Genomic DNA, 19,625 nt, shown 5'->3' with positions numbered 1-19,625 from the left:
TGATCCCGGAATGTCCCTCTTTCCCCCACCAGTGCTGCTGCCGCTGCCCTTGGGCAGGAGGATGAGCCGGTGTTTGTCCTGAGCAGTGGCAGCTGCAAGGGAGCACCTGTTGCCTCTCCCTGGCCCCTGCCACTGGCCTCCGCCCAGGAGGAGAGGCTGGAGCCACCCAGGCCCAGCCCCACATGACACACCGGCTCTGAGGGGCAGGCAGAAGGCAGGGTCACCCTGGGCATGAAGGGGGAGCGCAGCTTTGTGCACTCGCATCTAATCTGGCCACTTTCTAAAATTAATTTATTGGTGTGTGCTTTTCTTTTTGCAAATCTACCAAAGAATAAAATCAAATCAGGATTAACGGGTTTTCTCAGGAGGGTGGAGGGTGTGTGTGCTGTGTCCCATTGGTGTTGTGGTGGTGGAAATGCTATGCAAGTGGAGGGAGGGACAAAAAATGTGGGGCCAAGGAGGGCCAGTTGGGGGGGGGGGAGTGAGAAATGTGCCTATTTTCCTCTGAGGAATGTTGAAGAGTCTTGGCCAGGCATAGGCAAACTCAGCCCTCCAGATGGTTTGAAACTACAACTCCCATCATCCCTGACCGCTGGTCCTGTTAGCTAGGGATGATGGGAGTTGTAGTCCCAAAAAATATCTGGCGGGCCAAGTTTGCCTATGCCTGGTCTTGGCACTGGCTGGAGGAGGCTGCACTGAGAGACTGGAGGCCACGTCTGGATGCTGCTTTGCGCCCAAGCTCACGGAAGAGAGGACAGGCGCAAGGAGGGACATTCTTGGCATGTAATGTTCTGCACCCTCTTCATTGAAGACTTTAGGTGAAAATATGTGTACAATAAACCATATTTCTTAAAGATTCCAGTCTCTGCTGTGCCTTGATTTCTCAACCGAAACATAACCCTGGGTAAGTGCCTGGAACCCCCTGGAATCTGGCTGCTGTTTGACAGAGATGGAGAGTGGCGTGTAATATTATGCTGGGTGGACTGTGTAAGTGCTTCTGTAGTGAGCATTAAGTCTAGAATTGGGAAAGGGTGAATGCTCTCAAAATGAGTATTATTCCCAGGTTTATTTATATTTTGAGAGGACTTCCAGTTTTTCTATCTGGATCATACTTCCAAAAGATAAACTCCCTGTTTAGAAAATGTATTTGGGGCTTAGCAGCACCAAGAATATCCTTGCAGAGAATGCAGTTACAAATTAAGGAAGGCAGTTTTGGAATTCCAAATTTGGAACTATATCATGATGCTTATTTGCTGTCAAGTATTAAATATTGGAAAACCACTGTTGGTATAAATTTTCTGACATGGGTAACTCTAGAATACATACATAGAGCACCTTTGGTTGGTTGGACAATACTAGGATCAAAATATTCAAAATCCCAGGTGACTCTGGAAACCACTAAGTCAGTTAGATGGAATATATTGTCTAATAAAAACAAATTTGATTCATTCTCACATGCTAAACTTACTGTGTGGAGAAACCCTACTCTAAAAATTGCAAAAAAGATAGTAACATGGAAAAACTGGATGGAAGCAGGTGTGTTGACTTTGGACCAGCTGATAGATGAGGAAGATGAATTTTATACTTATGCTGTTTTAAGACAAAAAATGTCATCCATCAGATGAGGCCCAGTGGCAATATCTCCAATTGCAACATCTCCTGACAAGAGTTTGGGCTGTCAGCCTTCTCAGCTTCTGAGACACCTGAGATATTGGAGCAATTGGATAGCTCACTTGAAACTAAAAAGCCAGTGATTACTTTTAAAAGATATTTATTAACAACAAATAAGTTTGGTATGCAAACTTTAAGAAATGATTGGAATAAAGAATTGGAACTTTCAGTATTATCCAGACAGTGAGAAAGTATTTTAGCCTTGAAACTCAAGGTATTGATGGAGTTTAAATTAAGACTTATACAACAGAAAATAATATTCAGAATGTAACTTTTAGCGGAGAATATTCTTTTAACTATATACCTATTGTATGGAAGTTAAAAATGGGACAATGAAAATGGTGACCAAGAGACTGATACTGATGAATTGGAAAAATTAAGATAAGATTCCCTTTAATCAATAGATGGACAATATGACAACACTCGCAACTTATGAAAGGACTGCTTACAGACATAGACTTTGGATAAATATGACAACTTTTGGAATGGGTTTATGAAGAATGTAGTAGGATATTAATATCTACATATGTATTGGGATAATAACATGATCTATATTTAAATAAGAATGTATGGGAGTATACTACATTGAATTTTTATATGTTGTTTCCTTCTCTACATTTTTCTTTTCTTTTTTTCTCTGTATCACTTTATTTCTTTATACTGGTAATTGAAATTCTTTATGCTGGTAATTGAAATAACATGGAATTGCCATGCTTTGTTCATTCATTTCTTATGGGACACTAAACCACATGATGCCACCAACCCCTCGTTGCCATCCTGTATCCCCCTCACCCATTTTGGTTCTTTAGTGTTTTTTAAACTGCAAAAAGCCCAGCTTTTTTCAGAATGGAAGAATAGAACCATGTCTTTAGCACAACATTTTTTTTTAAGGCAGGGTTTTGAAATGGGCAGTATAAACTTAGGAAATAGAACCTATCACACATTCAGTATGACCTTCATTTTATGACCCAATTATTTTTAATCAGTATTTTCATTACACTATACTGTATATTGATCTTCAGTGAAAGAGAGGCAAAGCACTAACATTTTTTTTAAAAAACTAACAAACCTTTTTCTGTCAACACAATTAAAGGTGGTGACTAGATAAAGATATAAAAATAATGATAAAATTAATATTAACATGATAGCTTCATGGTGCTATAACACTGTAACTCTCTTTCATAAAAGAATAAATTATAACAGGAAAAGTATTGCAGTCCTAATTAAAAGATCAATTTAAAATGGGTTATAGAATGATGCCCCCCTCAGTGGTTCTAGTGGCTGCGCTTCATAGGCCCCGCCCACAACACCTGTGTCAAGCCCATGGCTGTGGACAGAACAGAGTGGCCTGGGCACACAGAAACAGTGCAATACTCTTGGTACTACAGAAAATCAGTTGCAATTCTGCTTGCAGGTTTCAAAGGAAGAGCAATGAATGGGCACTGGAGCTACCTGTCTGGATGCAGCCCTATTTAGAGTTGGCTGTTGTGTTGCTGTACACACATCTCTATGATTCTGTAACTACTGTTGCTGTGAATATCCTTCACTGCTTTCCTTATGAACCTTTGGAGAATAACTGAATCCTGGCAGCTGAGAGATGCAGCAAAAGTACTCACTGTTCAAGAAGACTTATATGGAACATGATTTTGTAAGAGAGGTTACCTCCCTTTGAAAGTTATCCCTCAGGGAAGGCTTAAATAAACAGAAACATCTCAGGCAACTGAAGTGGCCACTTGGTGCGTTGGTGAGTATGGATGAGAGCCAGTGTTATCACACATTTCAGTGGGTCTACTCTGAGTATGATTAGCACTGGTTATTACCCACAGAAATTAATGGGGACTATGAAGCAACTTGATTACCGTATATTCCTATACAGCTTCTGCTCATTTCATTGGGGGGTGATCCATTTCATTATGGATCACCACTGTCTGTTTCCCACTCCAACGCCATTAATGGCACCAAAAAACTGCTGCCTTGGGTGTTACCACCTCATACCAGTGGTGGGCTTTGGGCTGTCAGATTTCAATGGTGCCCAGTGCAACACTAAAATTTGAAGCACACTGCTCTAAAACCGCCTCTGCTCCCATTCTCAAGGTGTAGCCCTGCCTTCTTCACACAACAGCCCTGACAGAGACCCCAGTTAGCTTATGTATATGAGTTACAAGAGAGAAGTGAATACAGTGGTACCTCAGGTTACATATGCTTCAGGTTACAGACTCCGCTAACCCAGAAATAGTAACTCGGGTTAAGAACTTTGCTTCAGGCTGAGAACAGAATTTGTGCGGGGGTGGCGCAGTGGCAGTGGGAGGCCCCATTAGCTAAAGTGGTGCTTCAGGTTAAGAACAGTTTCTGGTTAAGAACAGACCTCCGGAACAAATTAAGTTCTTAACCCAAGGTACCACTGTATTGTCAGAAAATTTAGGGTCTTTTGTTCCAACTGGTTTGGGCCCCAGCTCTGTCAGCATCTTGGATGAATGGCAGCAGTGATTTGTGGTGCTGCAAAGACACACACCCTTCCGCCTTTCCCTTCCTGTAGCTCTTGACTTCTTTGTCCCCCCCCCCATCTTGTTTCTTGCGCTCACCTGTGCACAATGTTGCCAGGCTTTTAATCTCCTCTGATCTCCTGTTTAACCCTAATTAGCAATTAAGGTTCCATTAATGTTTTGTCCTGCTTTCTATTTATACAACTGGAGAGGAGAGGAGTAAAGTCCCATCTCATCTCTTCCTTTTACTCTCTCTAAAGAATGGGCTCACCCTCCATCCTGACAGGGCAGTGGCTCATAACCCCCTCTCTCCCTCCGAACCTTCAAAGACTTGTCTGACCACTCAATGATTTTCCTGCCTGTAGGATCAGTTGCAAATGTGCTGGATGCTGCATTGCTGCATGATTGACAATTGTATTTTTATTGCCTTTTTATTTCTCATATATTGTATTACAATTTGAATTCCATAGAATTAAAATTGTGATACAGTAAAATGCAGCATATGAGAAATAAAAGAAGCAATACAAATACAACTGACAATCAATATGAATATTTAATACAATGGTTGAGCATTCTTTCATCTTCAGTGTCAATTCCGCAGACCACAGAATTAAGCTTGAAGATCACAGTCTGGGAACACCTGTGAAAGGGAATTATCCTGCCTACGAAGGTGATCCAAATACAGATGTCAGCAGCAATATAGGACAAAGAAAGCAAGGGGAGTTTTTAAGCCACAACCACACTCTTGTTTAAATGCAATTTCCTGGATATTTCTCATAGTTAGGCACATCAGCTTTCCAATGTCAGCCCTGTCCCTGCTCTCAGCAGAGCATTGCTCTTTATTTCGTTCTCCCTGCTGGGTGCTCCAGTTGGACCTTTGCCCTGACCTATACACTCAAGTGATATAACAGCAATTTACTCTGGAGCAGCAATGGAAGTGACCCAGCCCAGCTTAATATCTGCAATGCAGGAATGACAGCTAGAAAATCCTCAAGAGACGGCCATTCAACCTCTATTTAAAAACCTTCAAAGGAGGAGAGTACACAACCTTCCAAGGGACTTTAGTTGAGATTCCTGCATTGCGGGGGGTTGGACTAGATGATCCTTGGGATCCCTTCCAGCGCTAAGATTCTATGGTTCCATGAGTCTGTTCCACTATCAAACAGCTCTGAGGGTCAGAAAGTTCTTTCAGATGTTTAGTTGGAATCTCCTTTCTTGTAATTTGGATCCATTGGCTTGGTCCCGGCCCTTCAGACAGGAGAAAACAAGCTTGCTCTCTCTTCCGTGTTGTAGCCCTTCAGCTATTTGGCCCATCACAAGGAATATGGCCAACCAGAGTCTATTAAAAAGTTCCACTTCATTTTGCCGTCTTCACAAAAATTCTAAGTCATCAGTGTGACCATCAACATGTGGGATCCATACATTTTAAAAATATCCTTATGACTGCTTGTTTTCCAGACTCAGCCACCATGGTTCTTGATGCTATATCCACACGATTCAGATGCCCCTTTACCATTAAGTGAGAGGTAGTCATTTATTGTAGTGGCTTCTTCAGGTGGAAAAGTTAAGAGGCTGTGCCATGTTATGGCCTCCAACCCTGTGTCGTTCAGGGGGTGCATTGCGGAGCACTAACCAGGACACTCCAACATATTCTTCTTTTTCTCCTACTTGATTTTCTGCCCTGGCCAACATTCAATCAGCATTCGGGTTGCCATATTTTGAAGAGCAAAAAAGAGGACACATTTAAGGGGTGATATGATAGCCATGTTAAGGGGTGATATGATAGCCATGTTCAAATATATAAAAGGATGTCACATAGAGGAGGGAGAAAGGTTGTTTTCTGCTGCTCCAGAGAAGCGGACACGGAGCAATGGATCCAAACTACAAGAAAGAAGATTCCACCTAAACATTAGGAAGAACTTCCTGACAGTAAGAGCTGTTCGACAGTGGAATTTGCTGCCAAGGAGTGTGGTGGAGTCTCCTTCTTTGGAGGTCTTTAAGCAGAGGCTTGACAACCATATGTCAGGAGTGCTCTGATGGTGTTTCCTGCTTGGCAGGGGGTTGGACTCGATGGCCCTTGTGGTCTCTTCCAACTCTATGATTCTATGATTCTATGAGCCACCGGCACTGCCACGTTGCCCTCGCACTCTCCCTCACACACTCAGTTACACACACACACACACATACATTGCCCCCCCCCCACTGTGAATAGCAGAGCTGCCACCAATGCTGCTTTTGCCGCCCCCTACTCCTCCAGAGAGATTCAGCCTGCGCTTCCCTCGCCATGAAGCGGGCAGCAGGGCTCACAGAGGGATTCCGAGCTTCCTGGCCCAGGGGAGCGCGGTGCTGTGAACCTGAGATGGCGCCAGGCAAGGAGCTGGGGGGACCAGGGCGGGCAAGCAGTGAATAGGTGCATGCGCTGCCGCCCCCCAATACAAGTGCCCCAATACATGTCTGCACTCCCCGCCTCCCCCTAACTATGCCACTGCACACACACACACACACTGCCCCCCTATTTCCCCCTCCCCACTACCTTGGTCCTTGGGCAGCTTCCCAGCCAGTTTGAGGGCACTGGGGAGGGACACAACTGCATGCATATGCTCCCTTGGAATGAAAGAAAAATACCTGGACATACTTGCAGATTCTAAAAATTCACCCAGAGATTTTTACCCCTGGAAAAAAGAACGTATCCAGGAAAATCTGGACGTCTGACAACCCTAGTCAGCATTCTGTGCACACTAAGCCTTCTCCATCCTAACAAAGCCACTGAGGTGTGTGTGCCCCTTTGCATTTTTGGTCTCCTAAACATTTTTTGCACTTCTACAAACCTTTGTGTTCCTTCAAGTCTACTGATTCCTCTCTTCCCCCACCCCACAGGAAAGAGTTATTTATTTCTTTTTACATGCCACTTGCTATTGTTCAATATTTGTTCAATATTTTGGAGTCAGAAACTCCTCCCAACAGACCTATACCTCTCCTCTCTTTTGAGTGCTGATGACTTTAGCTGCACAGACATCTGTCACCATTTTGTGATGGGTTCTGCCCCTGCACGGCCATTTTGTGACTAGAGGGCTTGTTAAGTCTGTGCAGCCATCTGATAGAGGAGGCTGTTGCATTCCTTATTTAGGCCACTGTGCTGTTGTATTTCCAGTGAAGCAATCTGTGCTGTGCTTTGAGGTGCTGTTTACCAACATGTCCATTTGGGCTTCTGTCAGTTCCTCATTTTTTCAATCCATGTTTCCACATCAGTTTGAATTTTTAAAAAGTCCATATGAAAATTCATTGGCATTTTAATGCAAATTTCTCCTAATATACACATTTTTTACAAAGCAATTTCTCATAGTAGAATGCATTTTTATATATCTTCACAAATATATGCATTTATATGCATACTTTACCCTAGCATATGCCTTTTAGGACAAGTTCTTTGGCTGGAGAACTGCATTGCAAAATTCAGAGAAATGTGGATTTTGAATCAAAATCCCCACCCCACCCCCGAGCCTCCCGCACACCCCAGAAACATAACTGCTGACTTATAGGTTGCTTCTCTGAAACCCACATTCCTCTTCCCTGGAGCTGACTTTCATACTGCCTAGTTAAATGTCCTGTGTAATAGCAAAGGTATGGAAAATGGACATGGCAGGGGGCAGTCATACATGCTGTGCTACTCACAGGAGTGAATGAAGCCAATTTGTTCAGTTATTATGACCAGAACTCCATAAAAGAGCTGGATTTTACCAGATTTTCAGGTGGTTTTTCAAAGTGTGGGTGCTAAACACACACACATACACACACACATTTGGAATACTAGTTATTTGGAATACTAGTTATTATTAATTTAGTTAAACATATCAGATATATATAAAATTTTATTGCATACAGAAAAAAGGAAATAGAAACACTTGAGTGTCTGATATGTTCAATTAAATAAATAATAACTAGTATTCCAAAAACTTCACTGGAGTCTCAAAGTATTCCCAACAAAGTGTATGGATTTATGTTTTCTCATACCTTATTATATCTCCCTATCACCAGATGGGACTAAATCTTTAACACAGCCAAACAAAAGAGCTAATATGTGAAGACAATAAAGAAAGATCTAAAGGGTTTGAGACCTGGGTATCTTGAAGGACCACCAACGCTTCCTGATTTTATGCTTATCACCTGAGGCCCTTGTTGGAGTCTCCCCCAACCCCCTACCTTCTGAAATTAGGCAAGTAGTGACAAGTAAGACGGCATTCCCAGGTGTGGCCCTCTGAGTGCAGAACACCCTTCCAGGGAATCCCATCTGACACCAAATCTGGTGTCTTTCTGTTGCCAAGCAAAGACATTCTCCAACATGTTATCCTCAGCATTAAAGGTAAAGGTAAAGGTACCCCTGCCCGTACGGGCCAGTCTTGCCAGACTCTAGGGTTGTGCGCTCATCTCACTCTATAGGCCGGGAGCCAGCGCTGTCCGCAGACACTTCCAGGTCACGTGGCCAGTGTGACAAGCTGCATCTGGCGAGCCAGCGCAGCACACGGAACGCCGTTTACCTTCCCGCTGGTAAGCGGTCATAGAATCATAGAATCATAGAGCTGGAAGAGACCACAAGGGCCATCGAGTCCAACCCCCTGCCAAGCAGGAAACACCATCAGAGCACTCCTGACATATGGTTGTCAAGTCTCTGCTTAAAGACCTCCAAAGAAGGAGACTCCACCACACTCCTTGGCAGCAAATTCCACTGTCGAACAGCTCTTACTGTCAGGAAGTTCTTCCTAATGTTTAGGTGGAATCTTCTTTCTTGTAGTTTGGATCCATTGCTCCGTGTCCGCTTCTCTGGAGCAGCAGAAAACAACCTTTCTCCCTCCTCTATGTGACATCCTTTTATATATTTGAACATGGCTATCATATCACCCCTTAACCTCCTCTTCTCCAGGCTAAACATGCCCAGCTCCCTTAGCCGTTCCTCATAAGGCATCGTTTCCAGGCCTTTGACCATTTTGGTTGCCCTCCTCTGGACACGTTCCAGTTTGTCAGTGTCCTTCTTGAACTGTGGTGCCCAGAACTGGACACAGTACTCCAGGTGAGGTCTGACCAGAGCAGAATACAGTGGCACTATTACTTCCCTTGATCTAGATGCTATACTCCTATTGATGCAGCCCAGAATTGCATTGGCTTTTTTAGCTGCCGCGGCACACTGTTGGCTCATGTCAAGTTTGTGGTCAACCAAGACTCCTAGATCCTTTTCACATGTAGTGCTCTCAAGCCAGGTGTCACCCATCTTGTATTTGTGCCTCTCATTTTTTTTGCCCAAGTGCAATACTTTACATTTCTCCCTGTTAAAATTCATCTTGTTTGTTTTGGCCCAGTTCTCTAATCTGTCAAGGTCGTTTTGAAGTGTGATCCTGTCCTCTGGGGTGTTAGCCACCCCTCCCAGTTTGGTGTCATCTGCAAATTTGATCAGGATGCCCTTGAGTCCATCATCCAAGTCGTTGATAAAGATGTTGAATAAGACCGGGCCCAAGACAGAACCCTGTGGCACCCCACTAGTCACTCTTCTATTTATCCCTATTTATCTACTTGCACCCGGTCCCTATTTATCTACTTATGCACCCGGTCCCTATTTATCTACTTGCACCCGGGGGTGCTTTCGAACTGCTAGGTTGGCAGGCGCTGGGATCGAACGACGGGAGCGCACCCCGCCGCGGGGATTCGAACCGCCGACCATGCGATCGGCATGTCCTAGGCACTGAGGTTTTACCCACAGCGCCACCCGCGTCCTCAGCATTAGTCTGGCTTAAATTCCTTTTTGCTGTCTTATTGCTCTGTTTTGTTTCTTTGTTTGTTTGTTTGTTTCATTAATTAATTACATTTATATGCATGCATGCATATTGTGGTTTTTCCCTGCTGTGGTTGTGTTAACTCTATACTGTTTATGATGTTTATGGTCTGCGAACCAACTACACTAAACTACTACTACTATTGCATTTATAGTCTGCTTTCCTCCAAGAAGCTTGAGATTGTGAACAGGGTTCTCCTACCCATTTTCTTCTCCCTGTGCCATTCTCCCGTCCCAAAGCACGACAACAGTGGCTCTTACATGAAACTAAATATAGATATTTATTCAGGCTAATAAATGTGCAAACTCGGCAGCAGGATTTGAGTCCAAAAGTCATGGTCCAAAGGGACACAAGCAAGGCAAGAGATGCAGAACTGAACAGAACCAATGAATATGTCCCAACAGTCTCCCTCATCTCCTCCCCAGCTTTTGAATACAAGATGGGGCAAACTCACTTACAAGGCTCTCTTCCCACGAGACTCCTGCATGTTCAAATGTACACTGCTTCTGGGTGAGTGTGTCTGATTTCACCTATGGAAGCAATGCTCCTCTGTCTCCAGCTCTGCCTCCTCCCCCTGTTTTGCTCCTCACCCTGAATGGGTGAAATACTCCCCCCATGCTCTTCCCCAGTGAGGTGCTACACTCCATAGGAAGGGTGAGGAAGAGAGACAGTGGATCTGCCTTCCCCCTCCCCAACATCTGGAGTCATAAGGGGAGGACCTCCATCCTGTTTTTAAGCCTCCATCCTGTTTCATCTTCTCCTCTTCTTTCATCTGTGGTTTATTTATTATTTCATAAAATTTATACATAGTTCGATTGTTAAAAAAAACCTCAAAGTGGTTATGAAAGGAAGACAATAAAATCAGGGTGGTATGCAATGAAAGCCTTACTCAGAAGCAAGAGTTGATAGCTGAGGTGTGTGAACTAGATGTTAGAAGCAGGCAGAAGTCAGAGAGAGAAAGAAAGAGGGTGGGAGGGAGGGAGGGAGGGAGGGAAGGAAGGAAGGAAGGAAGGAAGGAAGGAAGGAAGGAAGGAGATATCATAGAATCATAAAATTGTAGAGTTGGAAGGGACCCCAAGAGTAATCTAATAGCACCCCCTTGCAATGCAGGAACCTCAGCTAAAGCATCCATGGCAGATGGCCACCCAACCTCTGCTTTAAAATCTCCAGGGAAGGAGAGTCCACCACCTTCCGAGGGATCCCATTCCACTGTCAAATGGCTCTTGCCATCAGACAGTTATTCCTGATGTTGAGTTGGAATCTCCGTTCTTGTAACTTGAAACTTCTGGTTCCCTCCAGAGCAGGAGAAAACAAGCTTGCTCCATCTTTCATGTGACGGCCCTGGAGATACTTGAAGATGGCTATCATATCTCCTCTCAGTCTCCTCTTCTCCAGGATAAACTTACCCAGCTCCCTCAAACATTCTTCATAAGGCTTGATTTCCAGACCCTTGAGCATTTTGGTTGCCCTCCTCTGCACACTTTCCAGCTTGTCAACATTGTTCTTAAATTGTGGTGCCCAAAATTGGACTCAGTATTCCAGGTGTGGTCTGAGCAAGGCAGAATAGAGTGGCACTATGACTTCCCTTGATTAGGACATCATACTTTTGTTGATACAGTCTAGAATGGCATTAGCATTTTTATTTATTTATTATTATTTTTGCTCCTGCATGCATCACACTGCTGACGCATGTTGAGCTTCTGGTCCACCAAGACCCCTAGATCCTTTCCACATGTCCTGCTAGTAAGCCAAGTGTCCCCCTTCTTATATTTGTGCATCTAGTTCTTCCTGCCTAAGTGCAGAACCTTACATTTGTCCCTACTGAAATTCATTTTGTTAGCTTGGGACCAGTTCTCCAATCTGTTAAGGTCATTTTGAATTCCAATTCTGTCTTCGGTGGCATTAGTTACCCCTCCCAATTTGGTGTCATCTGCAAATTGGATGAGCATCCCCTCAAATCCTCCATCCAAGTTGTTTATAAAGATGTTGAACAACAACAGGCCCTGTGGCACCCCACTTGTCATTTTTCTCCAGGATGATGAGGAATAATAATAATAATAATAATAATAATAATAATAATAATAATAATTTATTTACTTATACCCCTCCCATCTGGCTGGGTTTCCCCAGCCACTTTGGGCGGCTTCCAACAAAATATTAAAATACAATAGTCTGTTAAACATTAAAAGCTTCCATAAACAGGGCTGCCTTCAGATGTCTTCTAAAAGTCTGGTAGTTGTTCTTCTCTTTGACATCTGGTGGGAGGGCATTCCACAGGGTGAGTGCCACTACCGAGAAGGCCCTCTACCTGGTTCCCTGAAACTTGGCTTCTCACAGTGAGAGAACCACCAGAAGGCCCTTGGCACTGGACCTCAGTGTCTGGGCAGAACGATGCGGGTGGAGACGCTCCTTCAGGTATACTGGACCAAGGCCATTTAGGGCTTTAAAGGTCAGCACCAACACTTTGAATTGTGCTCGGAAACATACTGGGAGCCAATGTAGGTCTTTCTTTTTTCTTTTCTTTCTTTGTTAGAGCCTTTATTAATTTTCCAATAAAAAAATCCAATTAACATATCAAATCATAATCCAATAAAAATATAAAATAAAATAAAATAAAATAAGATCAAATTGTCTTCCAAATTGTAATTGTAATTTTGATTTATTGGCTTCCCACAGTCTGAACCTCGAAGCATATCCAAATCTCAGTCCTGCCTCTCATTGATATTTCCATATTTCCATATCTCGATTTTATCACTCCAGACTTCTTTGCCTCTGGCTCTGCGATCCTCAATCATGTCAGAAAACAGATAACCTAGGCGGTCCAGAAGAATGTTATGGTTGATTGTATCAAAAGCCGCTGAGAGATCCAGCAGAACTCGGAAACAGCTCTCACCTTTGTCCCTAGCCCACCGGAGATCATCAGCCAGCGTGACCAAGGCAGTTTCAGTCCCATGATGAGGCCTGAATCCCAACTGGAAAGGATCCAAATGGTCCACATCCTCCAGGCGTGCCTGGAGTTGTTCAGCAACCACTCGCTCTTTGGTTTTGGTCCTCCAACCAGCTACAAATCCACCTAACAGTTACTTTGTTCAACCCACATTTTGCCAGCTTCCTCACAAGAATATCATGGGGGACTTTGTCAAAAGATGTTTGATTTCTGTTTGAATCCAAGGCTGCGGTTATGGGGAAAGCAAGACTCGCTTGGGGTGTTCATGCTGTGAACCCCTCCATCACAGGCTCAGGTTGTATATATGTTTAATGAAACATCTAACATAAGGACCCCCCCCCCGTCTCCACTGTGGTTCATTCTAAAGGAAACACAAACCCAGAGAGCCCTGGAATCTTGCATCGCTCGGCGCTTGGGGTGGCATGCACAAGATGATTGTCGTTCTGCTTAAGAAAGCATTTTGTGGGGTTTGTTTTGGCCTTGGCAGAGGACAGGCAATTCTGAGGCATATTGCTTTGCGGCACCATGGCTGGTGAGTCCATGGTGGGCTGAAACCTTGCCTTCAGTGATGAACAGCTATCTCCGGCTGTAGGAAAATTGGGCCAAAACGTCCTTTGGCCTAGTTAGAAAAATGGGCCATTAGGAAATTGCAAGGAAGGACCGTTCTGAGAGGGATTAGCTGAGCTCTTTTGACTCTCTAATCACCCTTCTATGCTCATCCCTCACCTGAAGTGTCCGGCAAAGACACCCATGGTGACGCAGGGTACGCGTGAGTCCTTCATGCCATGGTAAATGGGGGGGGCTGAGACAGGGAGGGGGCCAAATCACAGCCCAATTAAGGGATAAAACATTTAAGGGCTTTGGGGATCTTGTGCTCCAAGCTGGGTGCTTAATCCACCTGGGGGGGTAGGTATATAAATGAGTATTTGTCCTGGACCCTGGCACAGACAAGCGGATGGGAGAGACTGAGCGGTAGCGAGGGAAAGAGAGAGGAAAACAGAGAGCAACAGAGACAGAGAGAATCTAGTAGAAAAGAAAAAGAAAAAGGGAGGGAGTGGGACAGGGCAGCAAACAAGTGCAGGTGGAAGGTGGGAAAGAAGGCAGCAAAGGCCATGACAGAAGCCTGGGATGTGGCTGTATTTGCTGCCCGCCGGCGCAATGAAGATGATGATACCACCAGAGACAGCTTGTTTACTTACACCAACAGCAACAATACTCGGGGTGAGCCCAGCAGCAGGGCAGCAGAAATGGGGGGGGGGTTGGAAGCCTAAAATTGGGGATTAGATATGGAGGTGCACTGGCATTTAGATGAACCTTGATAGAGCAAGTGATGCAGCAAGGGGGATGGTTAGTTGGTTACAAGCCTGTCTAGGGGACAAGTGTTCAAAAAGTGGAATTTGCCCAAGTTTTTTTGGGAAAGGTTCTGGAAAGTTTTTGGGACTAGACAAGGAAGGGTTCTCAGCTGGTCCAGGTGGAGGTCTCTGTGTGCAACTAGAGAGAGGTGTAACCTTATCCACTTTCCTGGTGTATGACTTGTGAAGGGGAAGGACCCTGTACGGTCTGCAAGGGAAGGGACACTAAGAAAATATGGGAAGATGCCTTCCCAAGTCTTGGTACAGTAGATTCCTGATGGATTATCTTGTGAGGCAGGCTGGTATCCCTCCAACTCCTAACCTTTTCCCTCCTTCGCAGACCCTTTTGAAGGTCCAAACTATCACATTGCACCACGATGGGTCTATAACATCACTTCTCTCTGGATGATCTTTGTGGTCGTTGCCTCAGTCTTCACTAATGGTTTGGTATTGGTGGCCACTGCCAAATTCAAGAAGCTACGGCATCCACTCAACTGGATTTTGGTGAACTTGGCAATAGCTGATCTGGGTGAGACAGTTATTGCCAGCACCATCAGCGTCATCAACCAGATCTTTGGCTATTTCATTCTTGGTCATCCCATGTGTGTGTTGGAAGGATACACCGTGTCTGCTTGTGGTAAGAGGCCAAGGGATTTCTTATTTACAATAATTTCTGCTTAATGCTCTGCCATCCTATTCCTTCCCCATGTTACCCCTCCTGGCTCATATATTTACCCCCATTTAATCACAAGCCGGAGTCCTGTTGTCTTCCAAGATCACCACACTCTTTCCACCCTGCTTCTCCTTGTCAGGAATTTATGGGGTAGAAGGAATGCCAGCCCCACCCTTATCCCTGCTTGTCTTCCTCCTATGAATTCTGTGCATTCCAGAACTCTTTAGCTATGGTGTTTAGCAAGTGCAAAAGTTTGATCTACAATGCCCTCAACTATGATTGTAGTTGCTGAGAAAGCCAGGTAATGGGAGATGAATTGGGACAGTCCCAAAGTCTCATGATAGAATCCATACTCCCTTTTTGTGACAACTGCTCCCTCTGTTCTTTCCTCTCCCACAGGCATAACAGCCCTCTGGTCTTTAGCCATTATCTCCTGGGAGCGTTGGGTTGTTGTCTGCAAGCCCTTTGGAAATGTCAAGTTTGATGCCAAATTGGCCATGGCTGGCATTGTCTTCTCCTGGGTGTGGTCTTGTATTTGGACAGCACCACCCATCTTTGGCTGGAGTAGGTGAGTGTGAGGAGAGACTTGGACCGGCAGCAGCTGTGGAGAGAAGCAAGTAATGTAAGCACATGTACATAAAAAGAAGGGCTGATGATGGGGACTGGGAAGGTTAGACCCTATTCCATTTCAACTGTGCTAACAGGACAAGTGCCACAAGCTTTGCCAAAGTAACACAGAACTGTTCAAGCCAGGCAATGTCCACTGAGAAAGATTATAGGGAAAGAAGAGGTCATGGAGTTCCTTGCTGTGAGAAAATCTGCCCCTTTTACAGTCCGTGAGATATTACATGTAGCTTTTGGCATGGGGAAATTTTCCTGGGGTTGTGAAGCTTAAGTAGGGTATTCTATTCAAGTACTGCCTCAGGCAATGGGCATTTATGTATAAGGCTTAAAGCAGTTTGTGTCAATCAGCTTGTCACAGGAATATTCAAACTACAGAATGGTTAGAATGTTTATTCATATCACAAAGGCCACCACTCCATGTGTGTAGCCAGGATTTTGGGGGGGGGGAGAACCTCAGTTAGCGATGTATTTTTTTATTCCCCCCTCCCACTACGCCCTTGCACTGCTCTGTTTTCTCTTTTGAACTGCTCTGGATGAGAGACAGTCGTTCTCTCATCAAATAGTGGTGGAAGAGACTCAAAGGTGATTTAAGTCCTGTTTGTGAAAATGGTCTTCCTCTTTCCTCTCCCTGTCCTGCAGGTACTGGCCCCATGGTCTGAAGACATCATGCGGTCCAGATGTATTCAGTGGCAGTGAGGACCCTGGAGTTCAGTCTTACATGGTTGTGCTCATGATCACCTGTTGCTTCCTCCCACTGGCTGTCATCATTCTCTGCTACCTGCAAGTGTGGCTCGCTATCCGTGCGGTGAGCACCCACCCTATCCTAGGACCCCACCTCTGCATGCCCTGACTCTCCCTCAGGCTCAGAACAAAGCTTCACATAGGAACAGTCACCCTTAATCCTGTCCCTTTTGCTGATTCTCCTATTTCTGAAACTGCATCTCTCCCAAACTTGAGCTACCATACCTCTGGGATCTTTGTCTGGGATCAAACTACCAATTGCTAACATTCTACCATGCCTTCATTTTACTACTTCCACTGTGGAATCCCCTTGGTCACATTGCAACCAACAGTAGAATGTTCTCTCCATAGCTGCATGCCAGACAAGACCCCACAAATATAGTGGGATTTTCATTTCTGTAGCAGACCCCACTCTCTGCCCCTGCTTAATTTCTTGGTGAGCCCCTGTTATCCAGATCCAGTTGGCACCCCCCTCATTTCCACTGGATTCCTTCCCTTTTCCATGGCTTGCTGTATATTGCTTGTGAGAAGATAGCCTGGTTGAAGCATACCTGGATATAGTCTCCCATGAGACCTTCTCTTGTTTTACCTAAACCAGGTTTGTTGCCGGTTGAATCCCTCTCACCCATGTTCTGTGTGTGGGAATAATCTAAACACCATCTTTAATCTCACCTCCTCTTCCTCTTGTACAGGTTGCTGCCCAGCAGAAGGAGTCGGAATCTACACAGAAAGCTGAGAGGGAAGTATCCAGGATGGTAGTGGTTATGATCATTGCTTATTGCTTCTGCTGGGGTCCATATACGATCTTTGCCTGTTTTGCTGCTGCCAACCCAGGCTATGCCTTCCACCCCCTTGCAGCTGCCCTGCCTGCCTTCTTTGCAAAGAGCGCCACCATCTACAACCCCATTATCTACGTCTTCATGAACAGACAGGTAATCTGCTATATTGTAAAATGGAGAATTAAGAGGCTAGCCAAGATACTAAAAATACTGAAAACCAGAGTTGTAAGGGAAGGGATTTAGGGACAGAAAACCCCATGTAGGATGAATGGCCTTGTAGATGACGCATGTTGTATAACTATACATACTGGAGGCATGTAGAACTGCTCGCCAGTTCTGATTAACCTTGTCTCCATTTCCTCCACCCACTCGCCCTCTCTCTTAGAATCATGGAACTGTAGAGTTGGAAGGGACCCCAAGAGTAATCTAATAGCACCCCCTTGCAATGCAGGAACCTCAGCTAAAGCATCCATGGCAGATGGCCACCCAACCTCTGCTTTAAAATCTCCAGGGAAGGAGAGTCCACCACCTTCCGAGGGATCCCATTCCACTGTCAAATGGCTCTTGCCATCAAGAGTTATTCCTGAGGTTGAGTTGGAATCTCCGTTCTTGTAACTTGAAACCTCTGGTTCCCTCCAGAGCAGGAGAAAACCAGCTTGCTCCATCTTTCATGTGACGGCCCTGGAGATACTTGAAGATGGCTATCATATCTCCTCTTAGTTTCCTCTTCCCCAGGCTAAACTTACCTAGCTCCCTCAAACATTCTTCATAAGGCTTGATTTCCAGACCCTTGATCATTTTGGTTGCCATCCTCTGCACTTTCCAGCTTGTCAACATCGTTCTTAAATTGTGGTGCCCAAAACTGGACACAATATTCCAGGTGTGGTCTGACCAAGGCAGAATAGAGTGGTACTATGACTTTCCTTGATTAGGACACCATACTTTTGTTGATGCAGCCTAAACTAGTATTAACCTTTTTTGCTCCTGCATCACACTGTTGACTCATGTTAAGCTTGTGGTCTACTAAGACCCCTCAATACTTTTCACTTGTACTACTGACAAGCCATGTGTCCCTCATCTTAGTGCAGCTGGTTCTTCTTTCATAAGTGTGGAATCTTACATTTGTAGAACCTTACCTCTTCCTTTCTCTCTGGCAGTTCCGTAACTGCATATTGCAGCTCTTTGGCAAGAAGGTTGATGATGGCTCTGAGGTCTCCTCCACTTCCCGCACTGAAGTCTCATCTGTCTCTAATTCCTCTGTATCGCCATCATAAGAGTCCCATGCCTGGATGGACACCGTGACAGAACTCTGCCTCCCAGGAGAGCCCCAGTGATTGTGAGCCTCCCCTTCCTTCTGTGCCGTATGGATTCCCTTTGAGCATATGAAATACTGGCCTGCCATCTCAACAGATCCTCTCCTTTGAACTTAGACTGTGCCCCAGGCTGGGGTACTGCTGTTTCTCCTGTGGTTGGGGGAGGGAAATGTTTCTGTTTTTCTCCGAGAATTGTTTTTGGATGGGGGTGAAGGATGCAGAATTCCATGCTCAAATATACCAGCATTGTGCACCTTTCCTGGGACATCAGGGGTTGCTTGGACACTCCTTCCCCTCAGCTGTGATCCTTAAGTAGTCTCCCACTTGTTACTCTGTCTCCCAGAAGGGAGCAGAACTAAGGGGGCTCCTTGTGGGAAGTATATAGCTTTTGTAAAGCAACTCTGTCCAAGGCCCTTCCTTGAAACTGCCCCGAAGACCACACATCCCAAGTTCAACACACTGATTCCTGTGGATGAATGAGCTGGTGGATGTGAACCAATATAATTCACAATTTGACCATGCAGCACCTATTTTGATTCCCTTTTGCTCTGTCCTTCCTATAAAAAAAAATCACTGGTACCAGAGAGTGCATCACAGGGGTGGACAGGTGAATAAAGTTTGTCCTCCAAGGTGTCTGTGCCTCAGCAAGGTTGGGTGTATTGAGTTCTAGCTCTGTCTAGGAGCTGACGTAATTCTAATGTGGGACAGAACCACGGAGAATCAGTACGAGCCACCTTGGACACCACTGAGGACTTAGTGCTTCTCCCCAACACGGCTCAACTGGAACCTTTCTGTACATAGTGTTTGATACTAAAGCCTATTGTGTCCCTGGGACATCTAGCTAGAAATGCAATGGGGGGAAATGGGGGGGGGAAAACTGACTGCAACAAGAAGAATGAGATAGAGAATAAATATTTTTAACTTCTGTATAAAAGCTCAGTTTTTATCCTACAAACTATGTAACAAAACAGTGTTTGATGCATGGGAAGGGGGTGCAATAGTTGCCAGAGTAATAACTGTGGAGAGAGGAGAGTAGTTTTCGTTGCTTGCAGGTGCAATCAATCAATCAATCAAGACAACCATGAGGCAAGGTGAAGCAGTTGCCTCTGGCAGGAGGGTTTTCAGTACTATTAAGAGTTGAAGAATGGGGGACAAGAGATCTAACCCACCAGGCACAATCCATTGGGAAGTTGTTGTGTGCAAATTCTATTGACATGAGC

At 44.8% G+C, this 19,625-nt stretch overlaps 1 protein-coding gene across 1 annotated transcript; it reads left to right on the top strand.

Annotated features, from left to right (window-relative positions):
* The first annotated feature begins 10,285 nt into the window (after positions 1-10,285).
* Positions 10,286-19,273, top strand: OPN1MW3 (opsin 1, medium wave sensitive 3). Its single transcript, XM_083592404.1, has 7 exons — positions 10,286-10,486; positions 12,737-14,144; positions 14,616-14,912; positions 15,348-15,516; positions 16,212-16,377; positions 17,006-17,245; positions 18,250-19,273. The coding sequence occupies exons 2-7, from the start codon at positions 14,036-14,038 to the stop codon at positions 18,364-18,366; spliced, it is 1,098 nt and encodes a 365-aa protein (XP_083448530.1). The 5' UTR covers positions 10,286-10,486; positions 12,737-14,035; the 3' UTR covers positions 18,367-19,273.
* The last annotated feature ends 352 nt before the right edge of the window (positions 19,274-19,625 follow it).

Source organism: Podarcis filfolensis (genome assembly GCF_964270895.1).
Source record: "Podarcis filfolensis genome assembly, chromosome: 17".
Classification (NCBI taxonomy): domain Eukaryota; kingdom Metazoa; phylum Chordata; class Lepidosauria; order Squamata; family Lacertidae; genus Podarcis; species Podarcis filfolensis.
Note: the sequence above shows the minus strand (reverse complement) of the source record. Positions and strands in the feature narration are given on the sequence as shown.